This window comes from Panulirus ornatus, chromosome 21, assembly GCF_036320965.1.
Source record: "Panulirus ornatus isolate Po-2019 chromosome 21, ASM3632096v1, whole genome shotgun sequence".
In the NCBI taxonomy this organism is placed as follows: Eukaryota; Metazoa; Arthropoda; class Malacostraca; order Decapoda; family Palinuridae; genus Panulirus; species Panulirus ornatus.
The window spans coordinates 31,570,071-31,592,831 of NC_092244.1; the positions used below are offsets into that span (position 1 = coordinate 31,570,071).

General features: G+C 45.9%; 1 protein-coding gene across 3 annotated transcripts in view; it reads right to left on the bottom strand.

The window, feature by feature from the left end:
• Nucleotides 1-22,761, bottom strand: part of LOC139756444 (two pore potassium channel protein sup-9-like) — a 91,146-nt gene that overhangs the window by 7,816 nt on the left and 60,569 nt on the right. For all 3 annotated transcript variants that reach the window (XR_011714343.1, XM_071675896.1, XM_071675895.1), the window contains one exon: nt 3,047-4,163. Coding sequence is in view for 2 of the 3 variants with exons in the window: in XM_071675896.1 (XP_071531997.1) it covers nt 3,047-3,503 (457 nt within the window). In the remaining variant the exon portion in view is untranslated. The remainder of the gene's footprint in view (nt 1-3,046; nt 4,164-22,761) is intronic.

The window sequence follows — 22,761 nt, forward strand, 5'->3', positions numbered from 1 at the left end:
TACCCGGGCCATTCACGGTGTCCAGCCGGAGTAGGACTTTAAGCTGGCGCAATCCAGGGTTAGCAGGCCCTTCATGCCGGAGCCTTTCACTGCACCGTGTCATCCTCTGGCCCAGACTAGCCTCGTGCCATCACGCCCTGTCAAAGCCTGCCTCACAGGCCTCCTCAGGACTCACAATCACCGCGCTACAACATCCTCCAGAATACAACCTTGATTTCACAACTCCACCAGACCTGTACAAGGTCTGAGGACACCTGTCACTATACGCGTTGATTTAAAAGAACCATCATAGTTATGTTGTGGTGGTGTGAGCTGTGGTGTCGTGGTGATGGTGTGAGCTGTGGTGTCGTGGTGATGGTGTGAGCTGTGGTGTCGTGATGATGGTGTGAGCTGTGGTGTCGTGGTGATGGTGTGAGCTGTGGTGTCGTGGTGATGGTGTGAGCTGTGGTGTCGTGGTGATGGTGTGAGCTGTGGTGTCGTGATGATGGTGTGAGCTGTGGTGTCGTGGTGATGGTGTGAGCTGTGGTGTCGTGGTGATGGTGTGAGCTGTGGTGTCGTGGTGATGGTGTGAGCTGTGGTGTCGTGGTGATGGTGTGAGCTGTGGTGTCGTGGTGATGGTGTGAGCTGTGGTGTCGTGGTGATGGTGTGAGCTGTGAGACCTGCCAGACGCGTAGTTCAGCCTTCCTCTTCACAAAAGCTTCAGAAGCTCGTCTCATGAAGTCAGGGATGGTCCGCGTGCCCGGGGTTCACTATATATGTTGGTGCTGGAGGTGTGAGGAGACGTGTGGCGTGAGGTGATGACGGGAGTCATGAACGGGTCATGTTGGGACGTGTCAGAATATAACTGTATGAGGACAAAAGGTGATGCTCTGGCCCCTGGTGTGAGGATAGGAGGTGATGCTCTGGCCCCTGGTGTGAGGATAGGAGGTGATGCTCTGGCCCCTGGTGTGAGGATAGGAGGTGATGCTCTGGCCCCTGGTGTGAGGATAGGAGGTGATGCTCTGGCCCCTGATGTGAGGATAGGTGATGCTCTGGCCCCTGATGTGAGGATAGGTGATGCTCTGGCCCCTGATGTGAGGATAGGTGATGCTCTGTGCCCCTGGTGTGAAGATAGGTGATGCTCTGGCCCCTGTTGTGAGGATAGATGTGTGTTTGTGTGTGTGTGTGTGTGTGTGTGTGTGTAGGTTAGTGTCAAACGGCTTGGTGAGGGTATGTGCCTTCCTGTGGTGTAGGGACTTGTCAGTATCAACCTGGTTGGCTAGTGGGCTGAGCCGTGGATGGTAAAGTGAGCTGAACATGTCAGTGTGGTTGGCCGGGTGACACGTGACGTGAGAGAATGTCTTCAACAAAACATCAACTTGGCGCATCGATCAGCTTGGGTTAGAGGGCCTGGCCTCCTCCCACGCCAGGGCACTTGCCTCCAGGTCTCCAGTAACTATCATCATTACCGGATGATCTCCAAGCACTCTCAGTGTTCGGTCGGGAGTCATCGAATTGGTTTTTGGTTGTTCAATGATAACGACTGAGTATTATAAGATTCTCTTGCACCGAGTAGGCCGTTCTTGCAACACCTTTAAGACAACACCGTAACTCCTGTAGCAACATCAAGAAAGAGAGGGGAGGGTGGTTGCTGACGTGTGAGGCACTTGAGGGTTTGTGGTCAGTTATGGGGCGGTGTGAGTGGGAGGATCTTGTGCTGTTATGATGACGTGAGTGTCGAGTATGTTGAGGTGGGATGGCACTGGTAGAGTATGGGCTCCATTGTTAATGTTGAGTGTTTGTGGTTGCTAGGCAGCCAGTGATTATTCATTATTCTATGTGGTTTGCAACTTTTATGTTAGTTTGTGAGAGTTTGGAAGACCAGACAGGTGAGGCGTAGGTTAGAGTGGAGCAGATGAATTGTTTAGAGAGGTTGAGGGATTCATTTTCTTGTCCAATGTGGCTGTCTTCTGTGTGTGGTATGTGAACCCCGGAGCTGGTGGTGCTTGTCTGGTGAGAGTAATCGTTCATTAAGGAGACCAGACTTTGTGAGCTGAGATTCGTGACTGTTTTGGGGTGAAGCAACATGACTGAAGACTTCAGTGGTGATGCAGACATGATGCAGTGGGTGAGCTATTGTTCCAGTTGTGTAATGCAGTGATGAATGTTTGTTGTTGCTGCTGTGGTGACAGGTCGTGTAAGGTGAGTGTGTGATCGTCTGCTTGTGAGAGAACTCTGATATTCTTCGCTGAAGTTGATAGGAGATCGTGTAGTGGGGTATTGAAGAGGGCTGGAGAAAATGCTCCCTGAGGAGCTCCATTGTAGAGCGTAAGGGTTTTAAAGGTGAAGACGTGGTGAGTGACTCTGTCATATGGGTGGATATGAACTTGGCCGATAATTCATTATTGTGGAGGATGGTGTCATGTGAAGATGTGTCGAGGTGAAGTGTCTAATACTTTGTTGTATCTTGCCACTAATATCGTGCGGGACCGGGTTTATGGGCACTCGAAGCCATCAAGGATATTTTGTGTAAGGTCAGTGTGTAGTTTGGTGATGACGGTGGTTAGGTCTAAAGCCACAAACACGTATGGTGATGACACTATCTGTGATACACTTTGAAACTCGTGACCCACAGTCTCTGTGATCATCATGTGAGAAAAATAATGACACACTTTTCACTGATGATGTGATGATGATGATGACACATTACCTATGGTCTGGTGGTGATGACACATTACCTATGGTGGTGATGACACATTACCTGTGGTGGTGATGACACATTACCTATGGTATGGTGGTGACGACACATTACCTATGGTGGTGATGACACATTACCTATGGTATGGTGGTGATGACACATTACCTATGGTATGGTGGTGATAACACATTACCTATGGTGGTGATGACACATTACCTATGGTATGGTGGTGATGACACATTACCTATGGTGGTGATGACACATTACCTATGGTATGGTGGTGATGACACATTACCTATGGTGGTGATAACACATTACCTATGGTGGTGATGACACATTACCTATGGTATGGTGGTGATGACACATTACCTATGGTGGTGATGACAGTGAGGGAGTAGAGGAAGCCTCCGTCGATGGTCCACTTGTTATGTAGTGTGGTGTTGCCTCCGTCCCAGCCCTCACCCACCAGGTTGATGATGGCTTTCTGGTACTGAGACACGACGCTGGTCACGTTGGCCGTCCAGTTGGGTTTGTCCAATACGTTGTAAGCTACAGTGATGTTCCACAACTCCTCGATAGTCTTGCTCCGTAAGAGGTCAGCCGTTATGACCATATCGTCCTGACTCTCGATGGTGGAGAAGAGGTAAGCACCCATGGTGGTGTAGCCGACCATGAGTCCACACACGCCAACGTTGCTGAAGATGAAGGCGATGGTAGAGCGGCAGCAGTCCTTCACCTTCTCGCCGAACGGCTTCACGTAGTGGTACTGGTGAGCATGACTCTGGTGCGAGTGTCTTGAGCCACCTCGACCTCGCTCTATCGCCATCTTGAGAGACAAGTTGGGGCTGCGTACGAGTCCGAGTCCACGCAGGGGACAGGATGAGACGCCTCAGTACAGAGGGAACACTGTGCCGATCTCCCAACACAGTCACCAGGCATTACCGCTGACTGACACGGCATCACCCCGCACACACACACACACACACACACACACACACACACACACACACACACACACACACACTACTCGGCACCACCACCGAGTCTTTTGAGATCAGTCATCTTGGTCACAATTCTCTTGATATGAAGACAACAGCACGGCTCAAGGTTCGAGGGGCCTCGTGTCGGGCTGCTCGTGGTGAGAGGAGTAGGACAGGTGAGCGAGAGAGCAGGTGAGAGAGTTAGCCGTGGGGGAGGCCCGGCCCCAGGTCTGTGGCAGCGCCCCAGTCTGCGGAAGGCAGCGAGACAGACACCCACTGGGAGAGACAGATGCAAGACGGAAGGAAGGTGAGAGGAGAGGGGCATTCCATCTTCAGCCACTGAATGAGAGTTGGGGCCTTATGGCGTGGGTGATGGCGTGGTACCAGAGGTCGGGCCTTGTAGCGTGGGTGATGGCGTGGTACAAAAGGTGGAGCCTTGCGGCTTGGGCGATGGCGTGGCACCAGACGACGACCACCGTGGCTGCTGGCGCGTACGCTCCGCCACCCTGCAACACACAATACACATTATTATGACGACTCCCTCCCTCCCAGCCAGCCAGCCAGCCTGCCTGCCTGCCTGCCTGCTGGGAAACTTGTGAGGTGCACAGTGCACTTGGCACGGATGCTTGGCACCGCTCACTGCTATTATTGTACTTTGTTACAACTGTCTCACCTCCCTCTGACCTAATATAAGAACATACCGCCGACCTGGCCCTATTTAACGCATACGCACGGCTGCCAAGACTTACATACAATGACACATGATCCTGAAGCAGTGTTTATCATCGGAATTAACCAGTGAAGTCAAGAAGGTCCTACGTATGTAATACAATGAAAAGTTGTCTCCAAGTTGCCCACTGCGGATCTGTCTGTACGTAATGCTAAGTACACAGTGTCTCAAATGTCCTCTCCTGCAACAAACATTTAGCTGCCTCTCCTGCAACAAACATTTAGCTGCCTCTCCTGCAACAAACATTTAGCTGCCTCTCCTGCAACGAACATTCGCTGCCTCTCCTGCAGAAACTGCGATATAAACCACAGTTTTGTGTTTCATGATTATCTGGTCTGGTGCAAGCTGTCCCGCCTACTTCCTCAAGCAAAATTGTGAAAAGAATTGATCACTAGCATTTATGTTTGACCCTTGTTATCATGATCCATTCTTCTGCTGACGACACGCACATGTATGGTCGTGTCTGGGGTCATGAACCTGGTCACCAGCACTAGAGGGAGTGCTAATGTGAAAGACATAGAGATTGGACCATCGTAATAGAGGGTGAAGATAAAGCATCGTAGACAAAAACATGCGTCGCTGTGCCAGCTCTCACAGCCAACCCGCACCATCTCTGACCCAGCCCAGACTCCCCCGGTGGATGAAGTTACTGTAGAGGGAAGAGTGTGTTGGTGTGTGGCTTGTGGTGGATGGTTGTGTCTTCATGCCTGTACCAGACTCTGCTTGTGAATGCAACTGAGGCGCCGTGTGGTGAAGCAGGCTATCATCATACACTTAGTCAGCGAAGGATTAATGTTGTGACCACTACACTTGATGATGTTGTGACCACTATACCTGAAATGTTGTGACCACTACACCTAATGATGTTGTGACCACTATACCTGAAATGTTGTGACCACTACACCTAATAATGTGACCACTACACCTGATGATGTTGTGACCACTACACATAATAATGTGACCACTACACCTAATGATGTTGTGACCACTACACCTAATAATGTGACCACTACACCTAATGATGTTGTGACCACTACACCTAATGATGTTGTGACCACTATACCTGAAATGTTGTGACCACTACACTTGATGATGTTGTGACCACTATACCTGAAATGTTGTGACCACTACACCTAATGATGTTGTGACCACTATACCTGAAATGTTGTGACCACTACACCTAATGATGTTGTGACCACTACACCTGATGATGTTGTGACCACTACACCTAATGATGTTGTGACCACTACACCTGACAATGTTGTGACCACTACACCTAATAATGTGACCACTACACCTGATGATGTTGTGACCACTACACTTGATAATATTGTAACCACTACACTTGATGATGTTGTGACCACTACACTTGATAATATTGTAACCACTACACCTGATGATGTTGTGACCACTATACCTGAAACGTTGTGACCACTACACCTAATAATGTTGTGACCACTACACCTGATAATGTTGTGACCACTACACCTGATAATGTTGTGACCACTACACCTGATGATGTTGTGACCACTACACCTGATGATGTTGTGACCACTACACCTGATAATGTGACCACTACACCTGATGATGTTGTGACCACTACACCTGATAATGTGACCACTACACCTGATGATGTTGTGACCACTACACCTGATAATGTGACCACTACACCTGATGATGTTGTGACCACTACACCTGATGATGTTGTGACCACTACACCTGATGATGTTGTCACCACTCCACCTGATAATGTGACCACTACACCTGATGATGTTGTGACCACTACACCTGATGATGTTGTGACCACTACACCTGATGATGTTGTGACCACTACACCTGATAATGTGACCACTACACCTGATGATGTTGTGACCACTACACCTGATGATGTTGTGACCACTACACCTGATGATGTTGTCACCACTCCACCTGATAATGTGACCACTACACCTAATGATGTTGTGACCACTACACCTGATGATGTTGTGACCACTACACCTGATAATGTTGTGACCACTACACCTGATAATGTTGTGACCACTACACCTGATAAATCAGGCATCTAATTATGAGTTGTTGCCAACACAACACCAACTTGTGAACCAGTCCTCAAATACGGACCAACAGAATCCTTCAGTGACCAAGTGAAGGATGAGCCAAGTGTCTGCTGGGTCCTCATGTGAGACAGACGCCCTCCCACTCCCTCCCTCTGGTGAGGCTGTCATAACCCAGCGCGAGAGGCGACACCACATCACTACCTGGTAACCTGGTACCTGTGTACCTGTTGGTTCTCCTCTCACCTGGGTGATACGTAACCTCACCTGTGAGTGTCAATGTGACGTCACTTGACCTCGCATGCCATCACCATGAAATTGTATCACTCTTGTGTTAGCTGATGTCGCTAGGTTGATCAGACGTCACCTCTGTGAGTGTTCATGTGGCTGATGTCATCCAAGTGTGGGTAGGATGTAATCCCCCAATATGACATCACTCCATCTGTCATGTTCTTCATATGACATCACCCCGCCTATGTTGATATGCCCTTCCCTCACCTGTCAAATACCATGATGACTTCATCTCACCTGTGCTGACATAATGTCACATGACTTGTCAAGTGTTGGCAATATTGTCACCTCATATACTAAGGTTTGACATGACACCTCTACACAGAACTATTAACATGACGAGGCGTCAATCTCCCTCGCTAACTGACCTCGACTCCAGGTCATGTGTGTGTGCAGCAGCTGTGTCATGACCTTAGTCAAGTATGGTAGTGCATCTGTGGTGTTGCTCCACCTCCTGCAATGTCCACCATCTGAGGAAGATGTCATGGTCATGTGGAAGGGAGTCGTTTGTTGATAAGTCATCTGGGATTAATGGTGATCACCAGTAATGATCTTGGAGGAATTGGGTTAAAACACAGTCAGACGAGGAAGGAGAACTCGAGGTGAAGGGAACGTTTTGATGAGTTGGGAGATTAATGTATTACATGTTGTGTGTGTGTGTGTGTGTGTGTGTGTGTGTGTGTGTGTGTGTGTGTGTGTGTGTGTGTATTAATACCGCATACTTTCATTCAGCTTCAGTGAGTCAACAAGAGGACCAAGCAAATAAGTATTAAACTCCAGGCTCAACTCCCTCCGTGTATGTTTTGAATAAGTGATGATACAGGAGGGGAGGAATGCTAGCGCCCCATCTCTGCACATCTCAGTTGTCTTGCATGAGTCTCGGGCATGAGGCACGCACCCACGTGGGTTGTGATGTTTCTCTTCATAAACAGTAATATGAAAGCTGTATTATAACGTAAATATCTTTCATATCCTCACTGTATTTGGGTTTCATTATTGAAGTGTAAAACAAAATCTAATCAACGCATGTAAGAATGTTCTTATGTTTCTGATATATACTTTAATCTTGTACAAGTTGCATATTGTAAGGTTGTATGCTATAAGGTTGTACAAGTTGTATATTGTAAGGTTGTGTAATAGTTCTATGACGTGTTTACAAACTGGATCATGAGGTTGTACACAAGTAGTTTGATCATGTTGTGTTTGCTGGTTTATCATGAGGAGGTGAGGGAGATTTGGTCTACCCTCACACCTCACAGGTACAACACTTGTAGAGTTAACGACTGAAAATGTTTACCAGTTATAAAGAATTAAGAGTTTTTCTAAATAATCTATTGTTATACAAAGGAAAAACATATTGCGACTCTTGAATACATAATACATCTCACTATTTATCAAGATTCAGATATAATGTTCAGATAATATTTAGAGATGGTTTCAAGGTTAAGTAGCTGTGACAATGTTGTATGGTTCCCAGACTCGGGTCTACATGTAGAAGGCTAGACGTGGCTGGACGCGATGTGATGATATACCTGAAGATAATATGTAGCGTGAGGAAGGTTGGTCATGTGAGGAATGTCTGGATAACAGAGGTGTGAGGAGTGAGGTAATTATGAGTAAGACAGCTGACGAGGGTGTGACGATGTTAAATGGATGAGTGAAGAGAACTGAGAAAGATGATGGATGTGTCAGAAGTGGAGGGAGCGAAGGGTAAGAGATAACATGGAAGGATAGACTTAGTGTACTAGGCCATGTATAGGATGAATTCAGTTTGATCGATGTTGTATATGGGGAGCGACGTGCTGATAGTGGCCGAAAAAGAGGGAATATGAAACTGTCAAGGTTAACCTGGAGCAGTGCCTGGGGCGTGGCTGGGTATGGCCTGGGTACATCATACTTGACATCTCATGACTGGATGTTTACAAATGTGGCTACTGTTCCTTGTTCCTAACATAGTCTCGCTCAGGCGGGGAAGTCAGTCCAGTGTTAGGAGAAATGACTGTTGGAAATAATGTTACAAATATTGGAAATTGATTTTTGGTATTTATCACCGATGCTTGATGCTCGGGACGCAATTATAAACTAACATACGTGTGTACTCTGAAATTCACGCACACACACACACACACACACACACACACACACACACACACACACACACACACACACATCACCTCGCCGCTGCACCTGCAGCAAAGTTGGTCAAGTTACCAAAGTCGTCTTGAATCAGAAGCAATTTGTATCCCGCCAACGTCTCTCTGCAAAAACTACTTTACGACTTTTCCAAACTTTCTGCACAGCCATTCCTCTTGTCTTCAGAGATGGTGGAACCTGAGCCAAGATGTTCCAGACCACGCTTAACCCTTCACTCCTCAACAAACGATACCCTTAAACCATGTGTCTGTCAAGCACTTTATATATATATATATATATATATATATATATATATATATATATATATATATATATATATATATATATATATATATATATATATTCTTTCTTTTCTTTCAAACTATTCGCCATTTCCCGCATTAGCGAGGTAGCGTTAAGAACAGAGGACTGGGCCTTTGAGGGACTACCCTCACCTGGCCCATATATATATACGTAAGGTACCGGTCTCTACAGCCGGCAGGCTACGTAAGGTAACCGTCATGGTTTATAGCACTGTCTGCATCTGTATCTTGAACGTTTATCAGTAGCACCAACTTCACTCGCCTGGGGTGAGTGGTGAGGACTTGCCTGGGGTGACTGGTGAGGACTTTGGATACATTGTGAAAGTTTTATTCCTGTCTTCATCCACCGACTGAGCAGGAGGACCTCAAGCACGACTGCACAGAGCACGGTGGAACGACTCTTGATCACGAAGGTACGACCCTGAGTGTGACCAAACCACGACCCTTGGGTATGATGGTTTAGATGTTGACCTGCCACTCATGAGTCAGGTCTAGACCCAGGTCGTCATTTCCAAGGCTCGTAGCATCTCCCAACAGGGTCGTGTTCAAGGAGATGCGAGCTGTCATTCTTACAGTAACATCATTGTCGTGCTGTGAGGGCAACAACACAGCAGTGTCCAGGGTGTGGCGCCTGAGTTGGCTGCACTGTCTCCCTGCTGTGCCGGAGCAGCGCTGCCAAAGTCTTACATAAATCCTCTGTTTTGATCATGGCCGGCGGGCCATTCTCTGCAGTGGCAGCTGTGAGGTATGTGGCTTCCGATTTGCCGTGGGTAAGGCCTCATTGTCTCTCTTCAGCCAGAGACTTGGCTTTGCAATTAGGACAGACAAACAGACATTCTTGACGTGGGTGCTCATATACCAGTAAATGTTACCAACACTCGTGTAATCACTCGTCACTGTTCCCTGCCCCACAGCTGCTCTGCCACCCCAGGTAGGGAGACCCTTCCCTCCCCAGCTGCTGGACACGATGTCTCACGACCTGCTGGTTAGTTGTGGACCAGACCTCCACCACAGGTCTGGTCCAGACATAGTTCACGAGGACAGAGGGCAAAGACTACGGTCACAGACTCTTATATACATAGAAATTGCTTAATGCTTAAGTCAAGCATAGTCTTCATTAAATGAGGGATGGATGTGGGCCAACAACATCTACCAGACATGCGACGTAGAATGTTCTTTATCTAAAACATTTTCTGAGGTCTTGGTTCTCAAGTTAAGATCTTGAGCTCACATCCATCTTAGGTTGACAAAACCAGAGCCAGATGCTGGGGTTCATCGTTATATAAACACACTCTCTTCTTGCACTGGTGATTTATATATATATATATATATATATATATATATATATATATATATATATATATATATATATATATATATATATATGGTTGTTTTATTTGTTTATAGATGGGTTTGTTTGGGAGGTGAATGCAAGAGTTTTAGAGAGAGGGGCAAGTATGCAGTCTGTTGTGGATGAGAGAGCTTGGGAAATGAGTCAGTTGTTTTTCGCTGATAATACAGCGCTGGTGGCTGATTCGGGTGAGAAACTGCAGAAGCTGGTGACTGAGTTTTGGTAGAGTGTGTAAAAGAAGAAAGCTGAGAGTAAATGCGAATAAGAACAAGATTATTAGGTGCGGTTGGGTTGAGGGACAAATTGACTGGAAGGTAAGTTTGAATGGAGAAAATCTGGAGGAAGTGAAGTGTTTTAGATATCTGGGAGTGGATTTAGCAGCGGATGGAACCATGGAAGCGGAAGTGAGTCACAGGGTGGGAGAGGGGGCGAAGGTTCTCGGAGCGTTGAAGAATGTGTGGAAGGCGAGAACGTTATCTAGGAGAGCAAAAATGGGTATGTTTGAAGAAATAGTAGTTCCAGCAATGTTATATGGTTGTGAGGCATGGGCTTGTATAGATAAGGTTGTGCGGAGGAGGGTGGATGTGCTGGAAATGAGATGTTTGAGGACAATGTGTGGTGTGAGGTGGTTTGATAGAGTAAGTAATGAAAGGGTAAGAGAGATGTGTGGCAATAAAAAGAGTGTGGTTGAGAGAGCAGAAGAGGGTGTATTGAAATGGTTTGGTCACATGGAGAGAATGAGTGAGGAAAGACTGACAAAGAGGATATATGTGTCTGAGGTGGAGGGAACGAGAAGTGGGAAACCAAATTGGAGGTGAAAGATGGAGTGAAAAAGATTTTGAGCGATCGGGGCCTGGACGGACAGAAGGGTGAAAGGCGTGCAAGGAATAGAGTAAATTGGAACGATGCGGTATACCGTGGTCGACGTGCTGCCAATGGATTGAACCAGGGCATGTGTAGCGTCTGGAGTAAACCATGGAAAGTTTTGAATTAGTATGTGACATTTATGGACTTGGAGAAAGCATGTGACAGGGTTAACAGAGATGCCTTGTGAAAGGTCTTAAGAATATACGGTGTAGAAGCAGGGAGAAGTGTTTATCAAGGGTTTAAGGCTCACATAAGAAAAGGAGGAGAGGAAAATGAATGGTTTTTGATAAAGGTTGATTTACGGTAGGGGTGTGTGACGTCACCATGATTGTTCAATCTGTTTTTGGATGAGGTGCTGGAGCAGGTAAATGCAAGTCTTACAGATGGGAGATGGGAGGGCCTGGAAAGTGATTCAGTTGTTGTTTGCTTATGATATAGCAATAGTGGCAGATTCGAGTGAGAAACTGCAGAAGTTGGTAACTAAGTTTGGATGAGCGTGTGCAAGGAGGAAGTTGAGAGTAAATATGAATAAAGGCAAGATTATTAGTTTTAGCAGGGTTGAAGGACAGGTTAGTTAGGGCGTAAGTCTAAATGAAGAAAAACTGGAGGAAGTGAAGTGTTTTAGATGTCTGTTAGTGGACTTAATTGCGAATACAACCATGGAAGCGGAAGCAAGCCATAGGTTGGGGGAGGGAGCGAAGTTCTGGGAGCGTTGAAGAATCTGTGGAAAGAGAAAACGCATTCTGAGAGGACAAAAATGGGTATGTTTGACGGTACAGTAGTTCTAGCAATATAGTATTGATGAGAGGCATGGGCTATCGATTAGGCTGTGTGGAGGAGGGTGGATGTGTTGGAAATTAAATGTTCGAGGACAATATGTGGTGTGAGGTGGTTTGATCGAGTAAGTAATGAATAAAAAGAGTGTGGCTGAGAAAGCAGAAGAGGATGTGTTGAAATGGTTTGGTCACATAGAGAGAATGAGTGAGGAAAGGTTGACAAAGAGGATATATGTGTCAGAGGTGGAAGGAACAGGCAGGACGGGGAAACCATATTGGAGGTGGAGGATGGAGTGAAAATGATTTTTAGTGATTGGAGGCCTGAACATGCAGGAGGGTGAAAGGCGTTCATGGGATAGTGTGAACTGGAGAGATGTAGTGTAGTCTGTTCCTGGAGCTACCTCGCTAACGCGAGAAACAACGATCATATGCGAAAGACTATACATATGTCTGTATGTAATGAATCATCAACATTTTCTGTTATGACGCGCACACCGCAGGCCAGACGTGCCGTGATGGTCTCTGTGTTGGAGTAAGTCAGTGTGGTGGAGGTGAGGCAGCGAGGCTGCCACAGTGGGTGTCTGAGGCCAATATACTGATGCCACAAATCTAACGGAGGCCACAGTTAACCTCCTGAGGATGGACGGCCGGTCATGTCGTGGGCTGGGAATTTATGGATGCAGAACTGGTGGGTCCCTGCCCCCCGGGGGAGGGGGGATGAATGCCAGGACTCCCCCCAGGGGTCGCTCTCATGTTGCCAGATGCATTTGAGATTAAGATTCTGTACTGTGGATGTGCACGACCTTCCTCAACATTACTGTACGACCTTCCTCAACACTACTGTACGATCTTCCTCAACATTACTGTACGACCATCCTCAACATTACTGTACGATCTTCCTCAACATTACTGTACGACCTTCCTCAACATTACTGTACGACCTTCCTCAACACTACTGTACGATCTTCCTCAACATTACTGTACGACCATCCTCAACATTACTGTACGATCTTCCTCAACACTGCTGTACGACCTTCCTTAACACTGCTGTGCGACCTTCGACAACGCTGCTGTACGACCTTTGGACACAGCAGCACGATCCTTGAATATTACGATACGACTTTTGATGAAGATGGTACGACCAGTTTTACACGACGGTACGGCTCTTATACACGACGTTACCACCTCGAACGCGACAGTACGACCCTTGAGCACTATGATGTTACCCTAGAATGATAGTACGACCTTTGAACACGGTGGTACGACCCAGATGGCCGAGAGTTGAGCTGACTCTTATCAATCAGGTCTGAGTCCAGGAGTCGGGGAGGTCAACTGCGACCATGAGGATTAACACATCAACCATGAGGATTAACACATCAACCATGAGGATTAACACATCAACCATGAGGATTAACACATCAACCATGAGGATTAACACATCAACCATGAGGATTAACACATCAACCATGAGGATTAACACATCAACCATGAGGATAAACACATCAACCATGAGGATTAACACATCAACCATGAGGATTAACACATCAACCATGAGGATTAACACATCAACCATGAGGATAAACACATCAACCATGAGGATTAACACATCAACCATGAGGATTAACACATCAACCATGAGGATTAACACATCAACCATGAGGATTAACACATCAACCATGAGGATTAACACATCAACCATGAGGATTAACACATCAACCATGAGGATTAACACATCAACCATGAGGATTAACACGCCTTCTGCCTGATGTCAAAAAAACAGTAACGAAGGTTTTAAGAACACTTGCTTAATGATATATACGTTAAGTGGTCGTCATTAGGTACTTAGCTACCAGACACGACCATATTCCCCGACATATGAGTATATCAGCCACCAGACACGACCATATTCCCCGACATATGAGTATATCAGCCACCAGACACGACCATATTCCCCGACATATGAGTATATCAGCCACCAGACACGACCATATTCCCCGACATATGAGTATATCAGCTACCAGACACGACCATATTCCCCGACATATGAGTATATCAGCCACCAGACACGACCATATTCCCCGACATATGAGTATATCAGCTACCAGACACGACCATATTCCCCGACATATGAGTATATCAGCCACCAGACACGACCATATTCCACGACATGCGGACGAGACAGGAGGTGAATGAAGTGAAGGATATGTATGTGTGACAATAAGCTTACATTAAACTCAACCTGAAACATTGATCAATAATGTATCTTTAATCATTGTAATCTTCTCTGATGATCAAGGATTATGTTCTCATTCTTCTTTATCGTACGTTTCTGTGCTGATCAAGTCAAATGTTCCAGTTTATTCTAATCTTAACTTACGTTATTAAGTAAGATATTCTTGCTTATTTTGTCTCAGCTTTCTATACTGATCATGTAAGATACCCATGCTTAATCTAGCTTTACTTTCTATATTGATCAAGTAAGATAGCCACCTTGTCTTTACTTTCTATATTGATGAGATAAGATGAGTCAAGATATGATGATGATGATGATGACAAATGAAACAAGAGAGTTTGGGTAGACGTGTTGATGTAATGACCAGGCCTGACGCTCCAATTGTCTACCCTGCTCTGCTCTGCATTGCTCTGCTGTGCTCTGCACTGCTCTGCATTCCTCTGCTGTAAACTACAAGATAAATGGTTGCGATGTGTTCGTTACGACACAGACCAGCTCCGTAAGTGGCCAGAGTTTACCGTCGTACTGCAGGGTGGGCAGTGTGCGTCACGTGTGCCGGACCGTCGTACTGCTGGGTGGGCAGTGTGCGTCACGTGTGCCGGACCGTCGTACTGCTGGGTGGGCAGTGTGCGTCACGTGTGCCGTACCGTCGTACTGCAGGGTGGGCAGTGTGCGTCACGTGTGCCGTACCGTCGTACTGCAGGGTGGGCAGTGTGCGTCACGTGTGCCACGTCCAGGACAAGTTTGGGAGCCTGGCGGCCATGCCTCAGTGTGGACGTGACCAGCCAGGTACACAGGTGCTTCCCCCTCCTCCTTCTCCTCTCTCTCTCTCCCTCTCTCTCCTCTGTCACATGCGTATATATATATATATATATATATATATATATATATATATATATATATATATATATATATATATATACATATATATATATATATATATATATATTTTTTTTTTTTTTTATAATTTGTCGCTGTCTCCCGCGTTTGCGAGGTAGCGCAAGGAAACAGACGAAAGAAATGGCCCAACCCCCATACACACGTACATACACACGTCCACACACGCAAATATACATACCTACACAGCTTTCCATGGTTTACCCCAGACGCTTCACATGCCTTGATTCAATCCACTGACAGCACGTCAACCCCTGTATACCACATCGCTCCAATTCACTCTATTTCTTGCCCTCCTTTCACCCTCCTGCATGTTCAGGCCCCGATCACACAAAATCTTTTTCACTCCATCTTTCCACCTCCAATTTGGCCTCCCTCTTCTCCTCGTTCCCTCCACCTCCGACACATATATCCTCTTGGTCAATCTTTCCTCACTCATTCTCTCCATGTGCCCAAACCATTTCAAAACACCCTCTTCTGCTCTCTCAACCACGCTCTTTTTATTTCCACACATCTCTCTTACCCTTACGTTACTTACTCGATCAAACCACCTCACACCACACATTGTCCTCAAACATCTCATTTCCAGCACATCCATCCTCCTGCGCACAACTCTATCCATAGCCCACGCCTCGCAACCATACAACATTGTTGGAACCACTATTCCTTCAAACATACCCATTTTTGCTTTCCGAGATAATGTTCTCGACTTCCACACATTTTTCAAGGCTCCCAAAATTTTCGCCCCCTCCCCCACCCTATGATCCACTTCCGCTTCCATGGTTCCATCCGCTGACAGATCCACTCCCAGATATCTAAAACACTTCACTTCCTCCAGTTTTTCTCCATTCAAACTCACCTCCCAATTGACTTGACCCTCAACCCTACTGTACCTAATAACCTTGCTCTTATTCACATTTACTCTTAACTTTCTTCTTCCACACACTTTACCAAACTCAGTCACCAGCTTCTGCAGTTTCTCACATGAATCAGCCACCAGCGCTGTATCATCAGCGAACAACAACTGACTCACTTCCCAAGCTCTCTCATCCCCAACAGACTTCATACTTGCCCCTCTTTCCAGGACTCTTGCATTTACCTCCCTAACAACCCCATCCATAAACAAATATATATATATATATATATATATATATATATATATATATATATATATATATATATATATATATATATATATATGTGTGTGTGTGTGTGTGTGTGTGTGTGTTTGTGACGGGGAGAGAGGTATACATTCATATCGCCCCGTCCGTCTCTCAACCTTGTATGTATATGTGGCACATCTCGACTCCCGTGCATCCATACGTATACTGACACACACAACCCAGCCTGTCAGGTTGATCCTTCATCTACCAGCCCAAAGGATGAATACCTGGGTTGGATGAAGGCCAATTGCCGCAGCTAGGATTCGAACCCATATGAACCCAACTCCCGGCGGACTCGCGTTAACTCATGGTCAGTAACGTTAACCTGCAGACCACCACGGAGGTTCGTGGTTGTGGTCTGCCGCTGGTGTCTCTCTCCTGCCTTCTGGTGTGGAACACATCACACTCCCTCTGCTTCGTCAGTCTTTGCTTCCTCTCCCTTCAGTATGGGTCTTCATCCCTCTCCCTTCACTATCACGCTCTTTGGTTTTCTCTCTTCATTATCACGCTCTTTGGTTTTCTCTCTTCACTATCACGCTCTTTGGTTTTCTCTCTTCACTATCCAGGTCTTTGGTTTTCTCCCTTAACTACCAAGGTCTTTGGTTTTCTCCCTTAACTACCAAGGTCTTTGGTTCTCTCCCTTAACTACCAAGGTCTTTGGTTTTCTCTCTTCACTATCCAGGTCTTTGGTTTTCTCCCTTAACTACCAAGGTCTTTGGTTTTCTCCCTTCACTATCCAGGTCTTTGGTTTTCTCCCTTAACTACCAAGGTCTTTGGTTTTCTCCCTTCACTCTCAAGGTCTTTGGTTTTCTCCCTTAACTACCAAGGTCTTTGGTTTTCTCCCTTCACTATCAAGGTCTTTGGTTCTCTCCCTTTACTATTACCGTTTCATTTGCCTACATCTATTCTGTAGCTTCAGCCCATGGACAGCACGTCATCCCCTGTATACCACATCGTTCTCTTCCATGTATCCCTTGCAACCCTCACACCCTTCTGGAGGGAGAGCCAGGGGTAGAGCAGCAGGGTAGAGGGCAGGTGTCCACCAAACGTTACAATCTATAATTACCAAAGTTCATCCACTTACCATCCATTTTTCTCTGGTCTGGGAAGTCATTTGCTTAACTTCACACCGAGTGGCCTTGTTTCCTGCACCACTCACCACCCACAGCCAGAGTGGGGCTACACCACTCACCACCCACAGCCAGAGTGGGGCTACACCACTCACCACCCACAGCCAGAGTGGGGCTACACCACTCACCACCCACAGCCAGAGTTGTGTGTATGGGGCTACGCGTAACACACCACGCTGACAGGAGGTTCACGCGGTACTACTGAGTACATATAGCAACACCTCATATATCAAGGTATACATATAATGTATATAAGGATACTGTTCTATATCTGGATTTTAAAGATTTCTGAACATCACGGTTGAAAGTTATGTTTATATGGTTATGTTGGAGAGACGCTTCCGCTACTGCTGCTGTGGCTGCTGCTGTGGCTGCTGCTGTGGCTGCTGCTGTTTCCCTTGCTGCTCCTGCTGGTTTCTTCCACTATTGATGGCGTTGTGCTGCTGTGCCTCCTGCATTAGTCGCTGGTAATCCTGTTATTTCCCAGTGGGTAATGACTCTTGCTTCTAACGTAATGTAAACTTCCCTCGGGTTTATTATCAGCGACATATGCTTCATCCTGACGGCTGTGGTGCTACCGTGTGCTGCCCGCGATGTTCCATGTTAAAGCTGTTGCAGACAACACACAGCTGTTGTGGCTGGAGACACTGTGTGAGCAGCTGTTGTGGTTGGAGACACTGTGTGAGCAGCTGTTGTGGTTGAAGACACTGTGTGAGCAGCTGTTGTGGTTGGAGACACTGTGTGAGCAGCTGTTGTGGTTGGAGACACTGTGTGAGCAGCTGTTGTGGTTGGAGACACTGTGTGAGCAGCTGTTGTGGTTGGAGACACTGTGTGAGCAGCTGTAGCTGTTTAGTTTCATCATATTTTTGTTTATTGTTTGTTGATGATGCTGGCGGCCAGGTGAATCAAAACTTGGTCTGTAATGATGGCTTTGGCAAACACAGAGAGATGAACTAATGTTTGTACGGCTAAGGCAAGGTAAGGTAAGGTAAGAAGGTTAAGGTAAAGTAAGGTAAGGTAAGGTAAGATAAGAAGGGTAAGGTAAGGTAAGTTAAGGTAAAGTAAGGAGGGTATCCTTATCTAAATTAACGAACGAAGAAATGGTAAACATTTGAAGATACAATACAACGCTCTTGTGCAGACGATCGAAACACTGAAGCCATGTCCCGTTCCTGACAGCAAGCTCTCCCGCCTGAAGATATAAACCAAAGATTTTACTGATACTGAAAACAACAAATTGAAAACAAAAATGAACTTATGATTTTCGTGTGCACTTTCATCGGTTCCTTCCAAACACCAACAACACTCTATATACCATGTGACCCACACGACCGTAACATGTGACCCACACGGCCGTAACATGTGACCCACACGGCCGTAACATGTGACCCACACGGCCGTAACATGTGACCCACACGGCCGTAACATGTGACCCACACGGCCGTAACATGTGACCCACACGACCGTAACATGTGACCCACACGACCGTAACATGTGACCCACACGACCGTAACAACCACCTTCGTAATACCCTACCCATCTCCAGCGTCACACACAACATCTCCGCAGTAGTTATCGTTAGTGTAGCAGGAGGGTGTCCCAGGTTACTGCTCCGCTGTGGACGTGTCACGTACACGGGCAGGGCAGACTGGCTCTCCAGGAACTGTCGCTTGATTATGTCGAACAAGACTTTCGGTACAAGACGTCATCATCCACCTGGGTGATGAGGAATCGCATCATGATCAGAGAATTATTCAGCTGGGGAGAGGAGATTGTGGCACCAGGAAAGCATCAATATTACTGTCGTAGTGTTACAAACTGACATGTGAGGTGAGGGTTTGGGTCTGTGTACAGACGCAGCAGGAAGGTCTGACCCACACTAGACGTGCACAGACACCCGCCTGGTGTGGGCGTCTCAGTAGCAGCTCCGAAGACTGAGTCCTGATGGACAGGTTCTGCTCAGGTTGCCAGGCTGGTCTCGTGTTGGGCATCAGGCTTAGCGGTGGGCAGGTAACCTGTTGTACATGCGTGTTGGCGAAGCAGCCAGACTCGTCCAGCTGGTCTTGTGAGGCGTTAGTTTAGTCATAACATTAACCCAGGCTTCAGGTGGCTCTGCCGACGACTGAACAGAACTGATCTTTGGTTTGGTTGAGACTGAGACAAAACGTATGACAACATTTTCGACCTCAGAGCCTAAGACAAATTTGGTCCAAAAGATGAAAACTCTCATTAATCAACACTTTCCTCTCAAGTGTCGTCCTCACATATCTTTGTGAATAATAATATGTATCTCAAAGATCAATGATGTAAATTTCTACACGTATCAAAATGATAACACCTCAAACTGAGTGTGAAAATAAGTTTATGTATGTCAGTCTGAAAAAGTCGGAGGAAACTCTGAAGTTTGACAGTGGAGTAGGTGTAGGGAACTCTCATGTTGTGATTATAGTGTTTGTATTGCTGTTGTAAGTGGGTCATGTTGTGGTGCTTCCCATAACAGCCTCCCACCACCGGCCAACCCAACACTTCCCACACTCCCACTGTGGCAAATAACCTCAGTCTGCAAGGCTTGGCTCCAGCTGTGACCTCTGTAGCATTTGTTTACATTATACAAACGAAACTTTTGTCTCATAAAGAAAGAAAGAGTATGATATATATATATATATATATATATATATATATATATATATATATATATATATATATATATATATATATATATATTTATATATATATATATATATATATATATATATATATATATATATATATATATATATATATATATATATATATATATATATATATATGTGTGTACAAAAGCAAAGGGGATAAAGGTGAGTGCTCAAATTACAGAGGTATAAGTTTGTTGAGTATTCCTGGGAAATTATGTGGGAGGGTATTGGTTGAGATGGTGAAGGCATGTACAGGGCATCAGATTGGGGAAGAGCAGTGTGGTTTCAGAAGTGGTAGAGGATGTGTGGATCAGGTGTTTGCTTTCAAGAATGTATGTGAAAAATACTTAGAAAAGCAAATGGATTTGTATGTAGCATTTATGGATCTGGAGAAGGCATATGATAGAGTTGACAGAGATAGCATGTATGGATTTGGAGAAGGCACATGATAGAGTTGATAAAGATGCTTTGTGGAAGGTATTAAGAATATATGGTGTGGGAGGCAAGTTGTAGAAGCAGTGAAAAGTTTTTAATCGAGGATGTAAGGCATGTGTACGAGTAGGAAGAGAGGAAAGTGATTGGTTCTCAGTGAATGTTTGTTTGCGGCAGGGGTGTGTGATGTCTCCGTGGTTGTTTAATCTTTCATTGATAAATCCCTTAAGTTAGCAAAGAAATCATTTTATATATTTGAGCCCAAACCTCCCATTGACACCAAGAATCTTTTAGTTCTCCCTTTTAATGATGATTTTACTTTACTTCCCATGTTGCTTAAATCCTTAAATGTAAATGTTGCCTTCAGCTACAATAATACTATAAAGAATATCTTAATCAGGAACTCACCAGAAAATTCTTCTGGATTTATCTGTAAAGTGCCTTGTAGAAATTGTGATAAGTTTTATGTTGGGCAGACTGGTAAGGATCTTTCTGTTAGACTTAAGCAACATAAATATAGTATAAGAACGGGACAAGAATCAAATACCTTGTTTAATCACGTTAGAAACTATGATCATTGTATTGACTGGAGTAATGCCATCTCAGTTATTAACTCTAACTCCAGTTCCACGAGAAATATCATTGAGTCTTCTAATATTAGATACACAAAGAATCATAACCTTAACATTAATGATGGTATATACAAATTGGACAACTGTTGTTGATAAGATTTGTAAACAATTCACCTTCGTATCCGCATACGTTTATGATACGCTCGTTGCCTGTCTTGGACAATCACGCGTTTACCAAATTGCGTCCTAGCTACGTCTCTTCGTTGTATATCAACTGACTGCTATTTCTCTCTTGTGTCTCCCCGTGATGATGTGATTATCACACGAAAGTGCACTTGGGAACTTATCGTGTTTCATTTTCCCCGTGGATTCATAGGAACACACACACACACACATACACACACACACACACACACACACACACACACACACACACACACACACACACATATATATATATATATATATATATATATATATATATATATATATATATATATATATATATATATATGCTCATAGTGAGATGCGACCCCGTGTTCCTAAAAACAGGAGAATGGTGGTCACGGACGTATTTGTATAACATTACGTTGAAGAGTTAGTTAAGGACCCATAGCCTGGCAGAGCCAGTCATAGCAACAGGTGATCCCGTAGAGACAATACCCACCTCGGTCCAGTTGGCCACACGACCGAGGGTGTTGGGCCAGGAGGTGAGGACACAGGAGTGAGGCCTGGGCACCAGCCAGCAGACGGCAGCGACTCTGCCAAAAGTCGGGTGGGTGGCGTCCCGTGTGGACTGCCGGAGGTGTTGTTCGTCTGGAGGTGTATCGTCCCTGCGGGAACCTGTTTATCTTCCATTACCGGAGGAAACAGGACGGCAACGAGGAAATGAAAGATCAACTTAGTACCGTCAGTTGAAACAACAGCGGAGTGGGTGTGTCGTCATACGGACGGGCAATATATTCTACCAATATGATGCTGGCAGCCTTGCTGAGTGGTCGGTCACCTGCCTCTAGCGATGCCTCTCACCAGCGACCGCTGAGGCCTCGTGCTTACTTCCCTCTTACCTCTCTCTCTCTCTCTCTCTCTCTCTCTCTCTCTCTCTCTCTCTCTCTCTCTCTCTCTCTCGTGCACCGTGCAGCCTGGTTATGCCTGGCCTGAGTGATACTGACCACCTCCATCATTCCTCCTGCCTCACACTACCATCGCTCTCGCATGCATCTCGGCTGACACTTACCATCATCCTCTTGTCAACAAACCAGACCATCAACTTTCTATATTTGTTTTGTGACGGTGTCCGGCGACGGTGTCCGGCCACGATGTCCGGCGACGGTGTCCGGCCACGATGTCCGGCGACGGTGTCCGGCCACGATGTCCGGCGACGGTGTCCGGCGACAGCGTCCAGCAATTCTGTCCGGCGACGGCGTCTAGCAGTTGTGCCCAGCGACGGTGTCCAAAGCGCAAATAAGGACGTAAC